Raw genomic sequence first — 23,574 nt, 5'->3', positions numbered from 1 at the left:
TTGGTCTTTCCTAGCAAAGCTGCTCAACTCAGTATTTTAAAATATAAACAGTATCTTGGTCTCAGTGTTCTCGTAACAGATGTATAATATTTAGTTTGGAATAACATATTCGTTATATTAAAATTCTGTTGTTTCCTCATGGAAAAGAGAAAGGCTGAAAGTTCTTACGTCAAACAGTGAATAAAAAATACATAAATAAATAACAGACTAATGTATATCAAAATAATGTGGATTGGGACGATTTACGTTTTACCATTTTGGTACATGGAGAACAAGTAAAATCGTGTGAAAATATGGCTACGTCTATAGAATCTCAAGATGTTAAAGTAGTGTTAACTGGGACTATCTGTTTCGTAAGGCTAAAATTTCTTTGTCCTTATAAGAGGTAAGAACAGTAAGTCAGGTCTGTTTTAAACGGTATTAGTTTAACTATGGTAAGGCTGATATATGTACTAAACCAGTTCGAGTTTAACTATAGTAAGGCTGATATATGTACTAAATCAGTTCAAGTTCAAACACTGATCTTTGACTCAAACGGTATCATGCTGGTTTAATTTACGTAAGATTGAGGTTTAATTCTTCTTGCTTTAAAGGGCTTTTACATCACATCAAAGTTCACTGATCGTTTATGGTGCTAGAACGATGGTATTGTGTGTTACTCAGAATACTGAGATCCTTAGAAGTCCAATGTATCAAAGCACAATTGTTATAAAGATGGTCATCTGTAAGCTGAAAGTTCTAGCTTCAATTTTGTTCGATTTACTAATTGTGTTCTGGTAAAACATTACTTAACTAATACTACAAACTGAAGACGCCCTGGTGTTCAGTTTAAATTAAAATGATCTTATTGTCTCGTCTCAGCCCACGTTCTTTTAAGGTTTAACAATACCTATGTAGCTTCATTTGATTGCAAAGACTGCGTAGTAATGCTGTCACGCACAAAGCATATCAGTCCTCCCTGCATATTTTTCATAATTCATCTATTGTACGAGGGCGATGACTTCTCCATTCTAATCGCACAGAATTTTTTTAAAAGCGAGTTGATCAGTACGTCTTCTTATAGAATAGTTTGAATGAATACTCGTTTCATTTTACGGCTGTTTGGGATATGAGATAATTGAAAAAGGTATGACTGGAAGCCTTATCTTGGTGAACCAACAAGCTACTGGACTCACTTACAGATGAGATCCTTCCTGATTATGTTGTGTAGTGTTACCTCGGTACTATTGCTGCTACACTTTGGGTTCATGAATTCTTACCTGTTACAAGACCCTGCATTTGCTTATCACAGGTGGGTACGACTTGTTGCAGCTGTCTTTCGAAGACGGTCTTGGTGCTCCATGATGATTTTATATTATTTTATTACTTACAAGAGATGCTTCCGTATTGAGATTCCCAATCTGGACAAATCCTTATGATATTAAAGTACGAATATCCTGCTCTTTCATGACAAAACATAGTTCTGATGCATTCAGTTTCTCCGCGAATTTACATCAACTATGGTTCTCACGTACATTGCACACTGAAATTAGTTTAAATAAAACCAACTCTATCGTGTATACGTGCTCTTCTGAACAGTCCAATAAACACTAAGCCTTTGTTATAATGGAAAAGATTGATGCTGTGAACTTATTTGAATTATTGGTTTTTTCTCAACCTGGATATCAACATAAAACTGTAAGATCGTTGAATACGACCAGACACAAGTACAAGGCTGCGCTCACATAATTATCTGATATATAAGGGACTAGAAAGCGTTTAGGATTTTGTGATTAAAGGAATTTTATGATAAACAATTGATAACATCCTGGGATTTGATATATGTATCTTTAATGCTCGAAATAAACAACATTATTTGTTCTTTATTGGATACACAATGTTTCGCTTTACAACCTTTTCAGGAAACTTCCACTAACACACAAACCAAAACTGGCAGTACAGAGTTTCAAGTGGTTCTAATCAAATTAAATTTCATTTTATAAAGTATTTCATTACTAGTGTTATAGTGGCCTTTATGCACCAACCAAATATTTTTATTTTGATAGTCTGGATAATTATTACCCGAAAAGTTTGAAAGAGCTATGTGGCCTAATGGTCAGCATGCTGGAATGTGAAACCACGGGTCCATAAGTGAAGTCCTCTAGTGACAGTTATCCTAAGTAAAACAACATTACGAGAAATCAATATCACAGAATAAACACAAAATCTCCCACTAGAACATTCGAAGTTAATTCACTCACGTTAAACGATTTGGTTGGCTAGGTGGTTAAGGCGCTCGACTCCTAATCGTAGGGTCGTGGGTTCGAATCTCTGTTACACCAAACATGCTCGCCCTTTCAGCTATGAGGGCGTTATAGTGTGACGGTCAATCCCATTATTCGTTTATAGTGTTTATCATAGTTATAGCTTCCGAGGTTTACAGTGCACTATCTGTAGCAAACGAACAAAAATTTTATACTTTTCTTTTGACAACAACGTAACACGCATATAGTTGATTCTTACACTCGAGAATCTTCCACAAAACAAGTGGTACTTTTGCAACATACATTTCTAAATATACACTGAACTGAAACAGACATAGATATTAATATATAACATTAAATCTGTTACAACTAATCTACAAAGACTTGTTACCTTCTCATGTTGTTTCAAAAGTATAAATAATTTAAAAAACATACAAGTTATAGGTTCATACCAATATGCGATTGCTCTAGTGTTGTTTAAACAGACTAAGCACGTATTACATCCATTAATTTGATACACAGAAACTTATAATCATTATATACTAAACAATGTTTGATAGATTTAATTAACCTGGTTTTATTGTATATGGGATAAAGCATAAACGAAGTACTCAAGGACACTCGTACGATTGTAAAGATGAAGTTTTATTACAACTCGCCCATTCCTACCTTGTTTCCTTATTTTTAGATGCATCCATTCCTACACTTTAATTGTTTTTTTTCATTTCTTATACCTAGGTGATAAAATAGTTTTGATTACATTTTTTGTTCTTGGTTGATCGTGTTACCTGTTTATTAGGGTTGTATTTGAAGTACGCTGAGCAGAAGAAAAGAGATCAGACAAAAACAAAAGACAACATTTGTTTCTTACTTGTATAAGTTTTGTTTTTCTTATTTGTTCGTTCAGGCATTTCCGGACAACTGATAAGATATGGTAAATGTCTTAATTTCCTTACAGAAAAGTTTATTCGTCCAAAGAGAAAAGAGAAATATGTGTCTACCGTGTATATCTAACAACAATTTTTAACACCATAAGCCCTCGAACTTACTATAATGTTGTTCTTGTACAGTGTATATCAAATTTAACCTAATATACTGATCGCAATGTTTTAAAAATAACTATATTCATTTTGCGGTTTAAATCATTACTGTCTTAAACAAATGCATTTAAACTTCAAGGATAAAAATGGTGCCCCAGTAGGTCAGTGGAAAGTTTTCAAACTTCCAATTCTAAACTCAGGTTTAGGTTTCCTGCGGCGGACAGAGTGTAGATAAAAGTATTAACATAAATTATCTAATCTATCAGCTGTTGTTATTTTGTAAGAAGAGCAAATTTAATAACTACCATATTTAGTAATAAAAACAGGCGAAGGCTATTTTGAACACGCCTATTTATAAAAGTTCAAATCTCGTGCTTGTTCCCAGACGCTCAAGGTCGCGTCAGTGGCAATGGAAAGAATTCTTTCTCACGGTTACCTTCCAAGGACGGTGTAATAAAGATTTAAAAAAAAATAAAGAAAATATATTTGCTGACTGAATGATTGTAGCCCCATCTAGGAACCTGACCATAAATTATGAGGAATAATTAATTAAAAACCAGTGTACAAATACTCGAGTCGAGAGTAAAGATATCTGATGTAATTGCAGTAAGAGAAACTATAGTTGTTGTATTTTTCAATAGTTAACAATAATATAAATTAAAACTGCATGTTAACAGAAACATTTAAAATAACAAGTATTACTTTTGGTATAATCACTATTACTGTTTGACATTCGTCTGTTGAACATTTATTAATTTATCCTCGAGATGAACAACTGTTCTATAACTAGTGAATGTTTATGACACTGCCTTTCCTTTTACATATAAACCACTCTAAACAAACCACGGTGATACTAAGGTTACTGAGGTGGATACGTATTAATGTTTATTACTTCTCTTTCTAGGATGATGGGCTAGTGTTAAGATAATACATATAAAGTCATCTTAGATATAAAAAGGCCAATGATAAAAATATACATTCTGAGACAAACAAAACAGTACTATAACAAAGAGCAAACTAAACACTGCAAACTGCCATAAAGTTATACTGGTGCTGAAAAACCTCAAAGAGATTGAGGTCCTAGCGCTGAAAGACATCATTTCCAACCACCAAAGAAATTAATGCCCTGGTGGTAAAAGACATCATCCTAACAACCATAGAAATTCATATCCTAATATTAAAGGCATCATCCTAACTATCATAGATATTGATGTCCTAGTGATAAAAGACATCATCAGTCACATAGTTTTTATAACTTTCAACTATTCTTTATAAAATAAATAATGGGTTGTGTAGCAGCTGTACAGTGTCATTGTTTTTATAACTTTCAACTGTTTTTTATAAAATAAATAATGGGTTGTGTAGCAGCTGTACAGTGACATTGTTTTTATAACTTTCAACTGTTCTTTATAAAATAAATAATATGTTGTGCAACAACTGTACAGTGACACTGTTTTTATAACTTTCAACTGTTCTTTATAAAATAAATAATATGTTGTGTAGCAGCTGTACAGTGACACTGTTTTTATAACTTTCAACTGTTCTTTATAAAATAAATAATGGGTTGTGTAGCAGCTGTACAGTGACACTGTTTTTATATCTTTCAACTGTTCTTTATAAAATAAATAATGGGTTGTGTAGCAGCTGTACAGTGACACTGTTTTTATAACTTTCAACTGTTCTTTATAAAATAAATAATGGGTTGTGTAGCAGCTGTACAGTGACATTGTTTTTATAACTTTCAACTGTTCTTTATAAATTAAATAATATGTTGTGTAGCAGCTGTACAGTGACATTGTTTTTATAACTTTCAACTGTTCTTTATAAATTAAATTATATGTTGAGTAGCAGCTGTACAGTGACACTGTTTTTATAACTTTCATCTGTTCTTTATAAATTAAATAATATGTTGTGTATCAGCTGTACAGTGACACTGTTTTTATAACTTTCAACTGTTCTTTATAAAATAAATAATATGTTGTGTAGCAGATGTACAGTGACATTGTTTTTATAACTTTCAACTGTTCTTTATAAAATAAATAACGGGTTGTGTAGCAGCTGTACAGTGACACTGTTTTTATAACTTTCAACTGTTCTTTATAAAATAAATAATGGGTTGTGTAGCAGCTGTACAGTGACATTGTTTTTATAACTTTCAACTGTTCTTTATAAAATAAATAATATGTTGTCGAGCAGCTGTACAGTGACACTGTTTTTATAACTTTCAACTGTTCTTTATAAAATAAATAATATGTTGTGTAACAGCTGTACAGTGACACTGTTTTTATAACTTTCAACTGTTCTTTATAAAATAAATAATATGTTGTGTAGCAGCTGTACAGTGACACTGTTTTTATAACTTTCAACTGTTCTTTATAAAATAAATAATGGGTTGTGTAGCAGCTGTACAGTGACACTGTTTTTATAACTTTCAACTGTTCTTTATAAAATAAATAATGGGTTGTGTAGCAGCTGTACAGTGACACTGTTTTTATAACTTTCAACTGTTCTTTATAAAATAAATAATGGTAGTTGTGTAGCAGCTGTACAGTGACATTGTTTTTATAACTTTCAACTGTTCTTTATAAAATAAATAATATGTTGTGTAGCAGCTGTACAGTGACACTGTTTTTATAACTTTCAACTGTTCTTTATAAAATAAATAATATGTTGTGTAGCAGCTGTACAGTGACACTGTTTTTATAACTTTCAACTGTTCTTTATAAAATAAATAATATGTTGTGTAGCAGCTGTACAGTGACACTGTTTTTATAACTTTCAACTGTTCTTTATAAAATAAATAATGGGTTGTGTAGCAGCTGTACAGTGACACTGTTTTATAACTTTCAACTGTTCTTTATAAAATAAATAATGGGTTGTGTAGCAGCTACAGTACAGTGACACTGTTTTATAACTTTCAACTGTTCTTTATAAAATAAATAATGGGTTGTGTAGCAGCTGTACAGTGACACTGTTTTTATAACTTTCAACTGTTCTTTATAAAATAAATAATGGGTTGTGTAGCAGCTGTACAGTGACACTGTTTTTATAACTTTCAACTGTTCTTTATAAAATAAATAATGGGTTGTGTAGCAGCTGTACAGTGACACTGTTTTTATAACTTTCAACTGTTCTTTATAAAATAAATAATGGGTTGTGTAGCAGCTGTACAGTGACACTGTTTTATAACTTTCAACTGTTCTTTATAAAATAAATAATGGGTTGTGTAGCAGCTGTACAGTGACACTGTTTTTATAACTTTCAACTGTTCTTTATAAAATAAATAATGGGTTGTGTAGCAGCTGTACAGTGACACTGTTTTATAACTTTCAACTGTTCTTTATAAAATAAATAATGGGTTGTGTAGCAGCTGTACAGTGACACTGTTTTTATAACTTTCAACTGTTCTTTATAAAATAAATAATGGGTTGTGTAGCAGCTGTACAGTGACACTGTTTTTATAACTTTCAACTGTTCTTTATAAAATAAATAATGGGTTGTGTAGCAGCTGTACAGTGACACTGTTTTTATAACTTTCAACTGTTCTTTATAAAATAAATAATGGGTTGTGTAGCAGCTGTACAGTGACACTGTTTTTATAACTTTCAACTGTTCTTTATAAATTAAATAATAAGTTGTGTAGCAGCTGTACAGTGACATTGTTTTTATAACTTTCAACTGTTCTTTATAAATTAAATAATATGTTGTGTAGCAGCTGTACAGTGACACTGTTTTTATAACTTTCAACTGTTCTTTATAAATTAAATAATATGTTGTGTAGCAGCTGTACAGTGACACTGTTTTTATAACTTTCAACTGTTCTTTATAAAATAAATAATGGGTTGTGTAGCAGCTGTACAGTGACACTGTTTTTATAACTTTCAACTGTTCTTTATAAAATAAATAATGGGTTGTGTAGCAGCTGTACAGTGACACTGTTTTTATAACTTTCAACTGTTCTTTATAAAATAAATAATGGGTTGTGTAGCAGCTGTACAGTGACACTGTTTTTATAACTTTCAACTGTTCTTTATAAAATAAATAATGGGTTGTGTAGCAGCTGTACAGTGACACTGTTTTTATAACTTTCAACTGTTCTTTATAAAATAAATAATGGGTTGTGTAGCAGCTGTACAGTGACACTGTTTTTATAACTTTCAACTGTTCTTTATAAAATAAATAATGGGTTGTGTAGCAGCTGTACAGTGACACTGTTTTTATAACTTTCAACTGTTCTTTATAAAATAAATAATGGGTTGTGTAGCAGCTGTACAGTGACACTGTTTTTATAACTTTCAACTGTTCTTTATAAAATAAATAATATGTTGTGTAGCAGCTGTACAGTGACACTGTTTTATAACTTTCAACTGTTCTTTATAAAATAAATAATATGTTGTGTAGCAGCTGTACAGTGACACTGTTTTTATAACTTTCAACTGTTCTTTATAAAATAAATAATATGTTGTGTAGCAGCTGTACAGTGACACTGTTTTTTTTATAACTTTCAACTGTTCTTTATAAAATAAATAATGGGTTGTGTAGCAGCTGTACAGTGACACTGTTTTATAACTTTCAACTGTTCTTTATAAAATAAATAATGGGTTGTGTAGCAGCTGTACAGTGACACTGTTTTTATAACTTTCAACTGTTCTTTATAAAATAAATAATGGGTTGTGTAGCAGCTGTACAGTGACACTGTTTTTATAACTTTCAACTGTTCTTTATAAAATAAATAATGGGTTGTGTAGCAGCTGTACAGTGACACTGTTTTTATAACTTTCAACTGTTCTTTATAAAATAAATAATGGGTTGTGTAGCAGCTGTACAGTGACACTGTTTTATAACTTTCAACTGTTCTTTATAAAATAAATAATGGTTGTGTAGCAGCTGTACAGTGACACTGTTTTATAACTTTCAACTGTTCTTTATAAAATAAATAATGGGTTGTGTAGCAGCTGTACAGTGACACTGTTTTTATAACTTTCAACTGTTCTTTATAAAATAAATAATGGGTTGTGTAGCAGCTGTACAGTGACACAGTGACACTGTTTTATAACTTTCAACTGTTCTTTATAAAATAAATAATGGGTTGTGTAGCAGCTGTACAGTGACACTGTTTTGTTCTTTATAACTTTCAACTGTTCTTTATAAAATAAATAATGGGTTGTGTAGCAGCTGTACAGTGACACTGTTTTTATAACTTTCAACTGTTCTTTATAAAATAAATAATATGTTGTGTAGCAGCTGTACAGTGCCACTGTTTTTAAAACTTTCAACTGTTTTTTATAAAATAAATAATGGATTGTGTAGCAGCTGTGCAATGACACAGTTTTTATAACTTTCAACTGTTCTTTATAAAATAAATAATGGGTTGTGTAGCAGCTGTACAGTGACTGTTTTTATAACTGTTTTTATAACTTTCAACTTTCAACTGTTCTTTATAAAATAAATAATATGTTGTGTAGCAGCTGTACAGTGACACTGTTTTTATAACTTTCAACTGTTCTTTATAAAATAAATAATGGGTTGTGTAGCAGCTGTACAGTGACACTGTTTTTATAACTTTCAACTGTTCTTTATAAAATAAATAATGGGTTGTGTAGCAGCTGTACAGTGACACTGTTTTTATAACTTTCAACTGTTCTTTATAAAATAAATAATGGGTTGTGTAGCAGCTGTACAGTGACACTGTTTTATAACTTTCAACTGTTCTTTATAAAATAAATAATGGGTTGTGTAGCAGCTGTACAGTGACACTGTTTTTATAACTTTCAACTGTTCTTTATAAAAAATAAATAATGTACAGTGACATTGTTTTTATAACTTTCAACTGTTCTTTATAGTTGTGTAGCAGCTGTACAGTGACACTGTTTTATAACTTTCAACTGTTCTTTATAAAAAATAAATAATGTACAGTGACACTTTTTATAACTTTCAACTGTGTAGCAGCTGTACAGTGACACTGTTTTTATAACTTTCAACTGTTCTTTATAAAATAAATAATGGGTTGTGTAGCAGCTGTACAGTGACACTGTTTTATAACTTTCAACTGTTCTTTATAAAATAAATAATGGGTTGTGTAGCAGCTGTACAGTGACACTGTTTTATAACTTTCAACTGTTCTTTATAAAATAAATAATATGTTGTGTAGCAGCTGTACAGTGACACTGTTTTTATAACTTTCAACTGTTCTTTATAAAATAAATAATGGGTTGTGTAGCAGCTGTACAGTGACACTGTTTTATAACTTTCAACTGTTCTTTATAAAATAAATAATGGGTTGTGTAGCAGCTGTACAGTGACACTGTTTTTATAACTTTCAACTGTTCTTTATAAAATAAATAATGGGTTGTGTAGCAGCTGTACAGTGACACTGTTTTTATAACTTTCAACTGTTCTTTATAAAATAAATAATGGGTTGTGTAGCAGCTGTACAGTGACACTGTTTTTATAACTTTCAACTGTTCTTTATAAAATAAATAATGGGTTGTGTAGCAGCTGTACAGTGACACTGTTTTTATAACTTTCAACTGTTCTTTATAAAATAAATAATGGGTTGTGTAGCAGCTGTACAGTGACACTGTTTTATAACTTTCAACTGTTCTTTATAAAATAAATAATGGGTTGTGTAGCAGCTGTACAGTGACACTGTTTTTATAACTTTCAACTGTTCTTTATAAAATAAATAATGGGTTGTGTAGCAGCTGTACAGTGACACTGTTTTTATAACTTTCAACTGTTCTTTATAAAATAAATAATGGGTTGTGTAGCAGCTGTACAGTGACACTGTTTTTATAACTTTCAACTGTTCTTTATAAAATAAATAATGGGTTGTGTAGCAGCTGTACAGTGACACTGTTTTATAACTTTCAACTGTTCTTTATAAAATAAATAATGGGTTGTGTAGCAGCTGTACAGTGACACTGTTTTATAACTTTCAACTGTTCTTTATAAAATAAATAATGGGTTGTGTAGCAGCTGTACAGTGACACTGTTTTATAACTTTCAACTGTTCTTTATAAAATAAATAATGGGTTGTGTAGCAGCTGTACAGTGACACTGTTTTATAACTTTCAACTGTTCTTTATAAAATAAATAATGGGTTGTGTAGCACTGTTTTATAACTTTCAACTGTTCTTTATAAAATAAATAATGGGTTGTGTAGCAGTGTACAGTGACACTGTTTTTATAACTTTCAACTGTTCTTTATAAAATAAATAATGGGTTGTGTAGCAGCTGTACAGTGACACTGTTTTATAACTTTCAACTGTTCTTTATAAAATAAATAATGGGTTGTGTAGCAGCTGTACAGTGACACTGTTTTTATAACTTTCAACTGTTCTTTATAAAATAAATAATGGGTTGTGTAGCAGCTGTACAGTGACACTGTTTTTATAACTTTCAACTGTTCTTTATAAAATAAATAATGGGTTGTGTAGCAGCTGTACAGTGACACTGTTTTTATAACTTTCAACTGTTCTTTATAAAATAAATAATGGGTTGTGTAGCAGCTGTACAGTGACACTGTTTTATAACTTTCAACTGTTCTTTATAAAATAAATAATGGGTTGTGTAGCTGTTTTTATAACTTTCAACTGTTCTTTATAAAATAAATAATGGGTTGTGTAGCAGCTGTACAGTGACACTGTTTTTATAACTTTCAACTGTTCTTTATAAAATAAATAATATGTTGTGTAGCAGCTGTACAGTGACACTGTTTTTATAACTTTCAACTGTTCTTTATAAAATAAATAATGGGTTGTGTAGCAGCTGTACAGTGACACTGTTTTATAACTTTCAACTGTTCTTTATAAAATAAATAATGGGTTGTGTAGCAGCTGTACAGTGACACTGTTTTATAACTTTCAACTGTTCTTTATAAAATAAATAATGGGTTGTGTAGCAGCTGTACAGTGACACTGTTTTATAACTTTCAACTGTTCTTTATAAAATAAATAATGGGTTGTGTAGCAGCTGTACAGTGACACTGTTTTATAACTTTCAACTGTTCTTTATAAAATAAATAATGGGTTGTGTAGCAGCTGTACAGTGACACTGTTTTTATAACTTTCAACTGTTCTTTATAAAATAAATAATGGGTTGTGTAGCAGCTGTACAGTGACACTGTTTTTATAACTTTCAACTGTTCTTTATAAAATAAATAATATGTTGTGTAGCAGCTGTACAGTGACACTGTTTTTATAACTTTCAACTGTTCTTTATAAAATAAATAATGGGTTGTGTAGCAGCTGTACAGTGACACTGTTTTATAACTTTCAACTGTTCTTTATAAAATAAATAATGGGTTGTGTAGCAGCTGTACAGTGACACTGTTTTATAACTTTCAACTGTTCTTTATAAAATAAATAATGGGTTGTGTAGCAGCTGTACAGTGACACTGTTTTATAACTTTCAACTGTTCTTTATAAAATAAATAATGGGTTGTGTAGCAGCTGTACAGTGACACTGTTTTATAACTTTCAACTGTTCTTTATAAAACTAAATAATATGTTGTGTAGCAGCTGTACAGTGACACTGTTTTATAACTTTCAACTGTTCTTTATAAAATAAATAATGGGTTGTGTAGCAGCTGTACAGTGACACTGTTTTTATAACTTTCAACTGTTCTTTATAAAATAAATAATGGGTTGTGTAGCAGCTGTACAGTGACACTGTTTTATAACTTTCAACTGTTCTTTATAAAATAAATAATGGGTTGTGTAGCAGCTGTACAGTGACACTGTTTTTATAACTTTCAACTGTTCTTTATAAAATAAATAATGGGTTGTGTAGCAGCTGTACAGTGACACTGTTTTTATAACAACTGTTCTTTATAAAATAAATAATGGGTTGTGTAGCAGCTGTACAGTGACACTGTTTTATAACTTTCAACTGTTCTTTATAAAATAAATAATATGTTGTGTAGCAGCTGTACAGTGACACTGTTTTTATAACTTTCAACTGTTCTTTATAAAATAAATAATGGGTTGTGTAGCAGCTGTACAGTGACACTGTTTTATAACTTTCAACTGTTCTTTATAAAATAAATAATGGGTTGTGTAGCAGCTGTACAGTGACACTGTTTTTATAACTTTCAACTGTTCTTTATAAAATAAATAATATGTTGTGTAGCAGCTGTACAGTGACACTGTTTTTATAACTTTCAACTGTTCTTTATAAAATAAATAATGGGTTGTGTAGCAGCTGTACAGTGACACTGTTTTATAACTTTCAACTGTTCTTTATAAAATAAATAATGGGTTGTGTAGCAGCTGTACAGTGACACTGTTTTATAACTTTCAACTGTTCTTTAAAAATAAATAATATGTTGTGTAGCTGTACAGTGACACTGTTTTTATAACTTTCAACTGTTCTTTATAAAATAAATAATGGGTTGTGTAGCAGCTGTACAGTGACACTGTTTTTATAACTTTCAACTGTTCTTTATAAAATAAATAATGGGTTGTGTAGCAGCTGTACAGTGACACTGTTTTTATAACTTTCAACTGTTCTTTATAAAATAAATAATATGTTGTGTAGCAGCTGTACAGTGACACTGTTTTATATAACTTTCAACTGTTCTTTATAAAATAAATAATAATGGGTTGTGTAGCAGCTGTACAGTGACACTGTTTTTTATAACTTTCAACTGTTCTTTATAAAATAAATAATATGTTGTGTAGCAGCTGTACAGTGACACTGTTTTTATAACTTTCAACTGTTCTTTATAAAATAAATAATATGTTGTGTAGCAGCTGTACAGTGACACTGTTTTATAACTTTCAACTGTTCTTTATAAAATAAATAATATGTTGTGTAGCAGCTGTACAGTGACACTGTTTTTTAACTTTCAACTGTTCTTTATAAAATAAATAATATGTTGTGTAGCAGCTGTACAGTGACACTGTTTTTATAACTTTCAACTGTTCTTTATAAAATAAATAATATGTTGTGTAGCAGCTGTACAGTGACACTGTTTTTATAACTTTCAACTGTTCTTTATAAAATAAATAATGGGTTGTGTAGCAGCTGTACAGTGACACTGTTTTTATAACTTTCAACTGTTCTTTATAAAATAAATAATGGGTTGTGTAGCAGCTGTACAGTGACACTGTTTTTATAACTTTCAACTGTTCTTTATAAAATAAATAATAATGTTGTGTAGCAGCTGTACAGTGACACTGTTTTTATAACTTTCAACTGTTCTTTATAAAATAAATAATATGTTGTGTAGCAGCTGTACAGTGACACTGTTTTTATAACTTTCAACTGTTCTTTATAAAATAAATAATATGTTGTGTAGCAGCTGTACAGTGACACTGTTTTATAACTTTCAACTGTTCTTTATAAAATAAATAATATGTTGTGTAGCAGCTGTACAGTGACACTGTTTTATAACTTTCAACTGTTCTTTATAAAATAAATAATGGGTTGTGTAGCAGCTGTACAGTGACACTGTTTTATAACTTTCAACTGTTCTTTATAAAATAAATAATGGGTTGTGTAGCAGCTGTACAGTGACACTGTTTTATAACTTTCAACTGTTCTTTATAAAATAAATAATGGGTTGTGTAGCAGCTGTACAGTGACACTGTTTTTATAACTTTCAACTGTTCTTTATAAAATAAATAATATGTTGTGTAGCAGCTGTACAGTGACACTGTTTTTATAACTTTCAACTGTTCTTTATAAAATAAATAATAATATGTGTGTAGCAGCTGTACAGTGACACTGTTTTTTTTATAACTTTCAACTGTTCTTTATAAAATAAATAATGGGTTGTGTAGCAGCTGTACAGTGACACTGTTTTTATAACTTTCAACTGTTCTTTATAAAATAAATAATGGGTTGTGTAGCAGCTGTACAGTGACACTGTTTTTATAACTTTCAACTGTTCTTTATAAAATAAATAATGGGTTGTGTAGCAGCTGTACAGTGACACTGTTTTTATAACTTTCAACTGTTCTTTATAAAATAAATAATGGGTTGTGTAGCAGCTGTACAGTGACACTGTTTTTATAACTTTCAACTGTTCTTTATAAAATAAATAATATGTTGTGTAGCAGCTGTACAGTGACACTGTTTTTATAACTTTCAACTGTTCTTTATAAAATAAATAATGGGTTGTGTAGCAGCTGTACAGTGACACTGTTTTTATAACTTTCAACTGTTCTTTATAAAATAAATAATGGGTTGTGTAGCAGCTGTACAGTGACACTGTTTTATAACTTTCAACTGTTCTTTATAAAATAAATAATGGGTTGTGTAGCAGCTGTACAGTGACACTGTTTTTATAACTTTCAACTGTTCTTTATAAAATAAATAATGGGTTGTGTAGCAGCTGTACAGTGACACTGTTTTATAACTTTCAACTGTTCTTTATAAAATAAATAATGGGTTGTGTAGCAGCTGTACAGTGACACTGTTTTTATAACTTTCAACTGTTCTTTATAAAATAAATAATGGGTTGTGTAGCAGCTGTACAGTGACACTGTTTTTATAACTTTCAACTGTTCTTTATAAAATAAATAATGGGTTGTGTAGCAGCTGTACAGTGACACTGTTTTTATAACTTTCAACTGTTCTTTATAAAATAAATAATGGGTTGTGTAGCAGCTGTACAGTGACACTGTTTTTATAACTTTCAACTGTTCTTTATAAAATAAATAATGGGTTGTGTAGCAGCTGTACAGTGACACTGTTTTTATAACTTTCAACTGTTCTTTATAAAATAAATAATGGGTTGTGTAGCAGCTGTACAGTGACACTGTTTTATAACTTTCAACTGTTCTTTATAAATTAAATAATGGGTTGTGTAGCAGCTGTACAGTGACACTGTTTTTATAACTTTCAACTGTTCTTTATAAAATAAATAATGGGTTGTGTAGCAGCTGTACAGTGACACTGTTTTTATAACTTTCAACTGTTCTTTATAAAATAAATAATATGTTGTGTAGCAGCTGTACAGTGACACTGTTTTATAACTTTCAACTGTTCTTTATAAAATAAATAATGGGTTGTGTAGCAGCTGTACAGTGACACTGTTTTTATAACTTTCAACTGTTCTTTATAAAATAAATAATGGGTTGTGTAGCAGCTGTACAGTGACACTGTTTTATAACTTTCAACTGTTCTTTATAAAATAAATAATGGGTTGTGTAGCAGCTGTACAGTGACACTGTTTTTATAACTTTCAACTGTTCTTTATAAAATAAATAATGGGTTGTGTAGCAGCTGTACAGTGACACTGTTTTTATAACTTTCAACTGTTCTTTATAAAATAAATAATGGGTTGTGTAGCAGCTGTACAGTGACACTGTTTTTTTATAACTTTCAACTGTTCTTTATAAAATAAATAATGGGTTGTGTAGCAGCTGTACAGTGACACTGTTTTATAACTTTCAACTGTTCTTTATAAAATAAATAATGGGTTGTGTAGCAGCTGTACAGTGTACAGTGACACTGTTTTTATAACTTTCAACTGTTCTTTATAAAATAAATAATGGGTTGTGTAGCAGCTGTACAGTGACACTGTTTTTATAACTTTCAACTGTTCTTTATAAAATAAATAATGGGTTGTGTAGCAGCTGTACAGTGACACTGTTTTTATAACTTTCAACTGTTGACACTGTTTTATAAAACTAAATAAATAATGGGTTGTGTAGCAGCTGTACAGTGACACTGTTTTATAACTTTCAACTGTTCTTTATAAAATAAATAATGGGTTGTGTAGCAGCTGTACAGTGACACTGTTTTATAACTTTCAACTGTTCTTTATAAAATAAATAATAATGTTGTGTAGCAGCTGTACAGTGACACTGTTTTTATAACTTTCAACTGTTCTTTATAAAATAAATAATGGGTTGTGTAGCAGCTGTACAGTGACACTGTTTTTATAACTTTCAACTGTTCTTTATAAAATAAATAATGGGTTGTGTAGCAGCTGTACAGTGACACTGTTTTTATAACTTTCAACTGTTCTTTATAAAATAAATAATGGTTGTGTAGCAGCTGTACAGTGACACTGTTTTATAACTTTCAACTGTTCTTTATAAAATAAATAATGGGTTGTGTAGCAGCTGTACAGTGACACTGTTTTTATAACTTTCAACTGTTCTTTATAAAATAAATAATGGGTTGTGTAGCAGCTGTACAGTGACACTGTTTTTATAACTTTCAACTGTTCTTTATAAAATAAATAATGGGTTGTGTAGCAGCTGTGTTCTTTATAAAATAAATAATGGGTTGTGTAGCAGCTGCTACACAGTGACACTGTTTTCACTTTCAGTGACACTGTTTTTTTAACTTTCAACTGTTCTTTATAAAATAAATAATGGGTTGTGTAGCAGCTGTACAGTGACACTGTTTTATAACTTTCAACTGTTCTTTATAAAATAAATAATGGGTTGTGTAGCAGCTGTACAGTGACACTGTTTTTATAACTTTCAACTGTTCTTTATAAAATAAATAATGGGTTGTGTAGCAGCTGTACAGTGACACTGTTTTATAACTTTCAACTGTTCTTTATAAAATAAATAATGGGTTGTGTAGCAGCTGTACAGTGACACTGTTTTTATAACTTTCAACTGTTCTTTATAAAATAAATAATGGGTTGTGTAGCAGCTGTACAGTGACACTGTTTTATAACTTTCAACTGTTCTTTATAAAATAAATAATGGGTTGTGTAGCAGCTGTACAGTGACACTGTTTTTATAACTTTCAACTGTTCTTTATAAAATAAATAATATGTTGTGTAGCAGCTGTACAGTGACACTGTTTTTATAACTTTCAACTGTTCTTTATAAAATAAATAATATGTTGTGTAGCAGCTGTACAGTGACACTGTTTTTATAACTTTCAACTGTTCTTTATAAAATAAATAATATGTTGTAGCAGCTGTACAGCACAGTGACACTGTTTTCATAACTTTCAACTGTTTTATAAAAAATAAATAATGGGATTGTTTAGCAGCTGTACAGTGACACTGTTTTTATAACTTTCAACTGTTCTTTATAAAATAAATAATGGGTTGTGTAGCAGCTGTACAGTGACAGTGTTTTTATAACTTTCAACTGTTCTTTATAAAATAAATAATATGTTGTAGCAGCTGTACAGTGACACTGTTTTTATAACTTTCAACTGTTCTTTATAAAATAAATAATATGTTGTGTAGCAGCTGTACAGTGACACTGTTTTTATAACTTTCAACTGTTCTTTATAAAATAAATAATGGGTTGTGTAGCAGCTGTACAGTGACACTGTTTTTATAACTTTCAACTGTTCTTTATAAATTAAATAATATGTTGTGTATCAGCTGTACAGTGACACTGTTTTTATAACTTTCATCTGTTCTTTATAAATTAAATAATATGTTGTGTAGCAGCTGTACAGTGACACTGTTTTATAACTTTCAACTGTTCTTTATAAAATAAATAATGGGTTGTGTAGCAGCTGTACAGTGACACTGTTTTTATAACTTTCAACTGTTCTTTATAAAATAAATAATGGGTTGTGTAGCAGCTGTACAGTGACACTGTTTTATAACTTTCAACTGTTCTTTATAAAATAAATAATGGGTTGTGTAGCAGCTGTACAGTGACACTGTTTTATAACTTTCAACTGTTCTTTATAAAATAAATAATGGGTTGTGTAGCAGCTGTACAGTGACACTGTTTTTATAACTTTCAACTGTTCTTTATAAAATAAATAATGGGTTGTGTAGCAGCTGTACAGTGACAGTGTTTTCATAACTTTCAACTGTTTTTATAAAATAAATAATGGGTTGTGTAGCAGCTTTACAACACTGTTCTTTTTATAAAATAAATAATGGGTTGTGTAGCAGCTGTACAGTGACACTGTTTTTATAACTTTCAACTGTTCTTTATAAAATAAATAATGGGTTGTGTAGCAGCTGTACAGTGACACTGTTTTTATAACTTTCAACTGTTCTTTATAAAATAAATAATGGGTTGTGTAGCAGCTGTACAGTGACACTGTTTTATAACTTTCAACTGTTCTTTATAAAATAAATAATATGTTGTGTAGCAGCTGTACAGTGACACTGTTTTATAACTTTCAACTGTTCTTTATAAAATAAATAATATGTTGTGTAGCAGCTGTACAGTGACACTGTTTTTATAACTTTCAACTGTTCTTTATAAAATAAATAATATGTTGTGTAGCAGCTGTACAGTGACACTGTTTTATAACTTTCAACTGTTCTTTATAAAATAAATAATATGTTGTGTAGCAGCTTGTGACACTGTTTTTATAACTTTCAACTGCTTTATAAAATAAATAATGGGTTGTGTAGCAGCTGTACAGTGACACTGTTTTATAACTTTCAACTGTTCTTTATAAAATAAATAATGGGTTGTGTAGCAGCTGTACAGTGACACTGTTTTTATAACTTTCAACTGTTCTTTATAAAATAAATAATGGGTTGTGTAGCAGCTGTACAGTGACACTGTTTTTATAACTTTCAACTGTTCTTTATAAAATAAATAATATGTTGTGTAGCAGCTGTACAGTGACACTGTTTTTATAACTTTCAACTGTTCTTTATAAAATAAATAATGGGTTGTAGCAGCTGTATGCAGTGACACTGTTTTATAACTTTCAACTGTTCTTTATAAAATAAATAATGTTGTGTAGCAGCTGTACAGTGACACTGTTTTATAACTTTCAACTGTTCTTTATAAAATAAATAATGGGTTGTGTAGCAGCTGTACAGTGACACTGTTTTTATAACTTTCAACTGTTCTTTATAAAATAAATAATGGGTTGTGTAGCAGCTGTACAGTGACACTGTTTTTATAACTTTCAACTGTTCTTTATAAAATAAATAATGGGTTGTGTAGCAGCTGTACAGTGACACTGTTTTATAACTTTCAACTGTTCTTTATAAAATAAATAATATGTTGTGTAGCAGCTGTACAGTGACACTGTTTTTATAACTTTCAACTGTTCTTTATAAAATAAATAATGTTTTTATAACTTTCAACTGTTCTTTATAAATTAAATAATATGTTGTGTAGCAGCTGTACAGTGACACTGTTTTATAACTTTCAACTGTTCTTTATAAAATAAATAATGGGTTTGTGTAGCAGCTGTACAGTGACACTGTTTTTTATAACTTTCAACTGTTCTTTATAAAATAAATAATATGTTGTGTAGCAGCTGTACAGTGACACTGTTTTATAACTTTCAACTGTTCTTTATAAAATAAATAATGGGTTGTGTAGCAGCTGTACAGTGATAACACTGTTCTTTATAACTTAAATAATATGTTGTGTAGCTGTTCTGTTTTTATAACTTTCAAATGTTCTTTATAAAATAATAATATGTTGTGTAGCAGCTGTACAGTGACACTGTTTTTATAACTTTCAACTGTTCTTTATAAAATAAATAATATGGGTTGTGTAGCAGCTGTACAGTGACACTGTTTTATAACTTTCAACTGTTCTTTATAAAATAAATAATGGGTTGTGTAGCAGCTGTACAGTGACACTGTTTGTATAACTTTCAACTGTTCTTTATAAAATAAATAATGGGTTGTGTAGCAGCTGTACAGTGACACTGTTTTTATAACTTTCAACTGTTCTTTATAAAATAAATAATGGGTTGTGTAGCAGCTGTACAGTGACACTGTTTTTATAACTTTCAACTGTTCTTTATAAAATAAATAATGGGTTGTGTAGCAGCTGTACAGTGACACTGTTTTATAACTTTCAACTGTTCTTTACTAAAATAAATAATGGGTTGTGTAGCAGCTGTACAGTGACACTGTTTTTTATAACTTTCAACTGTTCTTTATAAAATAAATAATGGGTTGTGTAGCAGCTGTACAGTGACACTGTTTTTATAACTTTCAACTGTTCTTTATAAAATAAATAATGGGTTGTGTAGCAGCTGTACAGTGACACTGTTTTATAACTTTCAACTGTTCTTTATAAAATAAATAATGGGTTGTGTAGCAGCTGTACAGTGACACTGTTTTATAACTTTCAACTGTTCTTTATAAAATAAATAATGGGTTGTGTAGCAGCTGTACAGTGACACTGTTTTTATAACTTTCAACTGTTCTTTATAAAATAAATAATGGGTTGTGTAGCAGCTGTACAGTGACACTGTTTTTATAACTTTCAACTGTTCTTTATAAAATAAATAATGGGTTGTGTAGCAGCTGTACAGTGACACTGTTTTTATAACTTTCAACTGTTCTTTATAAAATAAATAATGGGTTGTGTAGCAGCTGTACAGTGACACTGTTTTTATAACTTTCAACTGTTCTTTATAAAATAAATAATGGGTTGTGTAGCAGCTGTACAGTGACACTGTTTTTATAACTTTCAACTGTTCTTTATAAAATAAATAATGGGTTGTGTAGCAGCTGTACAGTGACACTGTTTTTATAACTTTCAACTGTTCTTTATAAAATAAATAATGGGTTGTGTAGCAGCTGTACAGTGACACTGTTTTTATAACTTTCAACTGTTCTTTATAAAATAAATAATGGGTTGTGTAGCAGCTTTATAAAAAATAAGTGACACTGTTTTATAACTTTCAACTGTTCTTTATAAAATAAATAATATGTTGTGTAGCAGCTGTACAGTGACACTGTTTTTATAACTTTCAACTGTTCTTTATAAAATAAATAATGGGTTGTGTAGCAGCTGTGACACTGTTTTTAACTTTCAACTGTTCTTTATAAAATAAATAATATGTTGTGTAGCAGCTGTACAGTGACACTGTTTTATAACTTTCAACTGTTCTTTATAAAATAAATAATGGGTTGTGTAGCAGCTGTACAGTGACACTGTTTTTATAACTTTCAACTGTTCTTTATAAAATAAATAATGGGTTGTGTAGCAGCTGTACAGTGACACTGTTTTATAACTTTCAACTGTTCTTTATAAAATAAATAATGGGTTGTGTAGCAGCTGTACAGTGACACTGTTTTTTATAACTTTCAACTGTTCTTTATAAAACTAAAATAAATATGTTGTGTAGCAGCTGTACAGTGACACTGTTTTTATAACTTTCAACTGTTCTTTATAAAATAAATAATGGGTTGTGTAGCAGCTGTACAGTGACACTGTTTTATAACTTTCAACTGTTCTTTATAAAATAAATAATGGGTTGTGTAGCAGCTGTACAGTGACACTGTTTTTATAACTTTCAACTGTTCTTTATAAAATAAATAATGGTTGTGTAGCAGCTGTACAGTGACACTGTTTTTATAACTTTCAACTGTTCTTTATAAAATAAATAATGGGTTGTGTAGCAGCTGTACAGTGACATTGTTTTTATAACTTTCAACTGTTCTTTATAAAATAAATAATATGTTGTGTAGCACGTGACAGTGACACTGTTTTTTATAAATTTCAACTGTTCTTTATAAAATAAATAATGGTATGTTGTGTAGCAGCTGTACAGTGACACTGTTTTTTATAACTTTCAACTGTTCTTTATAAAATAAATAATGGGTTGTGTAGCAGCTGTACAGTGACACTGTTTTATAACTTTCAACTGTTCTTTATAAAATAAATAATATGTTGTGTAGCAGCTGTACAGTGACACTGTTTTATAACTTTCAACTGTTCTTTATAAAATAAATAATGGGTTGTGTAGCAGCTGTACAGTGACACTGTTTTTTAACTTTCAACTGTTCTTTATAAAATAAATAATGGGTTGTGTAGCAGCTGTACAGTGACACTGTTTTATAACTTTCAACTGTTCTTTATAAAATAAATAATGGGTTGTGTAGCAGCTGTACAGTGACACTGTTTTTATAACTTTCAACTGTTCTTTATAAAATAAATAATGGGTTGTGTAGCAGCTGTACAGTGACACTGTTTTTATAACTTTCAACTGTTCTTTATAAAATAAATAATGGGTTGTGTAGCAGCTGTACAGTGACACTGTTTTTATAACTTTCAACTGTTCTTTATAAAATAAATAATGGGTTGTGTAGCAGCTGTACAGTGACATTGTTTTATAACTTTCAACTGTTCTTTATAAAATAAATAATATGTTGTGTAGCAGCACTGTTTTTATAACTTTCAACTGTTCTTTATAAAATAAATAATGGGTTGATAGTAGCAGCTGTGACACTGTTTTATAACTTTCAACTGTTTTTTATAAAATAAATAATGGGTTGTGTAGCAGCTGTACAGTGACACTGTTTTATAACTTTCAACTGTTCTTTATAAAATAAATAATGGGTTGTGTAGCAGCTGTACAGTGACACTGTTTTTTATAACTTTCAACTGTTCTTTATAAAATAAATAATATGTTGTGTAGCAGCTGTACAGTGACACTGTTTTTTTTATAACTTTCAACTGTTCTTTATAAAATAAATAATATGTTGTGTAGCAGCTGTACAGTGACACTGTTTTTATAACTTTCAACTGTTTCTTATAAAATAAATAATGGGTTGTGCAGCTGCTACAGTGACACTGTTCAACTGTTCTTTATAAAATAAATAATGGGTTGTGTAGCAGCTGTACAGTGACACTGTTTTTATAACTTTCAACTGTTCTTTATAAAATAAATAATGGGTTGTGTAGCATTTGTACAGTGACACTTTTTTATATACATTCTTTCAACTGTTCTTTATATAAAATAAATAATGGGTTGTGTAGCAGCTGTACAGTGACACTGTTTTATAACTTTCAACTGTTCTTTATAAAATAAATAATGGGTTGTGTAGCAGCTGTACAGTGACACTGTTTTTATAACTTTCTACTGTTCTTTATATAAAATAAATAATGGGTTGTGTAGCAGCTGTACAGTGACACTGTTTTATAACTTTCAACTGTTCTTTATAAAATAAATAATATGTTGTTGCAGCAGCTATTACAGTGACACTGTTTTTATAACTTTCAACTGTTCTTTATAAAATAAATAATGGGTTGTGTAGCAGCTGTACAGTGACACTGTTTTATAACTTTCAACTGTTCTTTATAAAATAAATAATGGGTTGTGTAGCAGCTGTACAGTGACACTGTTTTTATAACTTTCAACTGTTTTTTATAAAATAAATAATGGGTTGTGTAGCAGCTGTACAGTGACACTATTTTTTTATAACTTTCAACTGTTCTTTATAAAATAAATAATGGGTTTTGTAGCAGCTGTACAGTGACACTGTTTTTTTATAACTTTCAACTGTTCTTTATAAAATAAATAATGGGTTGTGTAGCAGCTGTACAGTGACAGTGACACTGTTTTATAACTTTCAACTGTTCTTTTCAACTGTTCTTTATAGAATAAATAATATGTTGTGTAGC

The 23,574-nt window shown here is 30.3% G+C and overlaps 1 protein-coding gene across 1 annotated transcript in view; it reads right to left on the bottom strand.

Annotated features, from left to right (window-relative positions):
- Positions 1 to 2,400: 2,400 nt before the first annotated feature.
- The window catches only part of LOC143254462 (diuretic hormone receptor-like), a 62,626-nt gene continuing 41,452 nt past the window's right edge, over positions 2,401 to 23,574 (bottom strand). The window contains exon 10 of the mRNA XM_076509644.1: positions 2,401 to 2,430. Within this exon, the coding sequence (XP_076365759.1) occupies positions 2,401 to 2,430 (30 nt within the window). The remainder of the gene's footprint in view (positions 2,431 to 23,574) is intronic.

Source organism: Tachypleus tridentatus, chromosome 6 (assembly GCF_004210375.1).
Source record: "Tachypleus tridentatus isolate NWPU-2018 chromosome 6, ASM421037v1, whole genome shotgun sequence".
NCBI classification, from domain to species: domain Eukaryota; kingdom Metazoa; phylum Arthropoda; class Merostomata; order Xiphosura; family Limulidae; genus Tachypleus; species Tachypleus tridentatus.
Note: the sequence above shows the minus strand (reverse complement) of the source record. Positions and strands in the feature narration are given on the sequence as shown.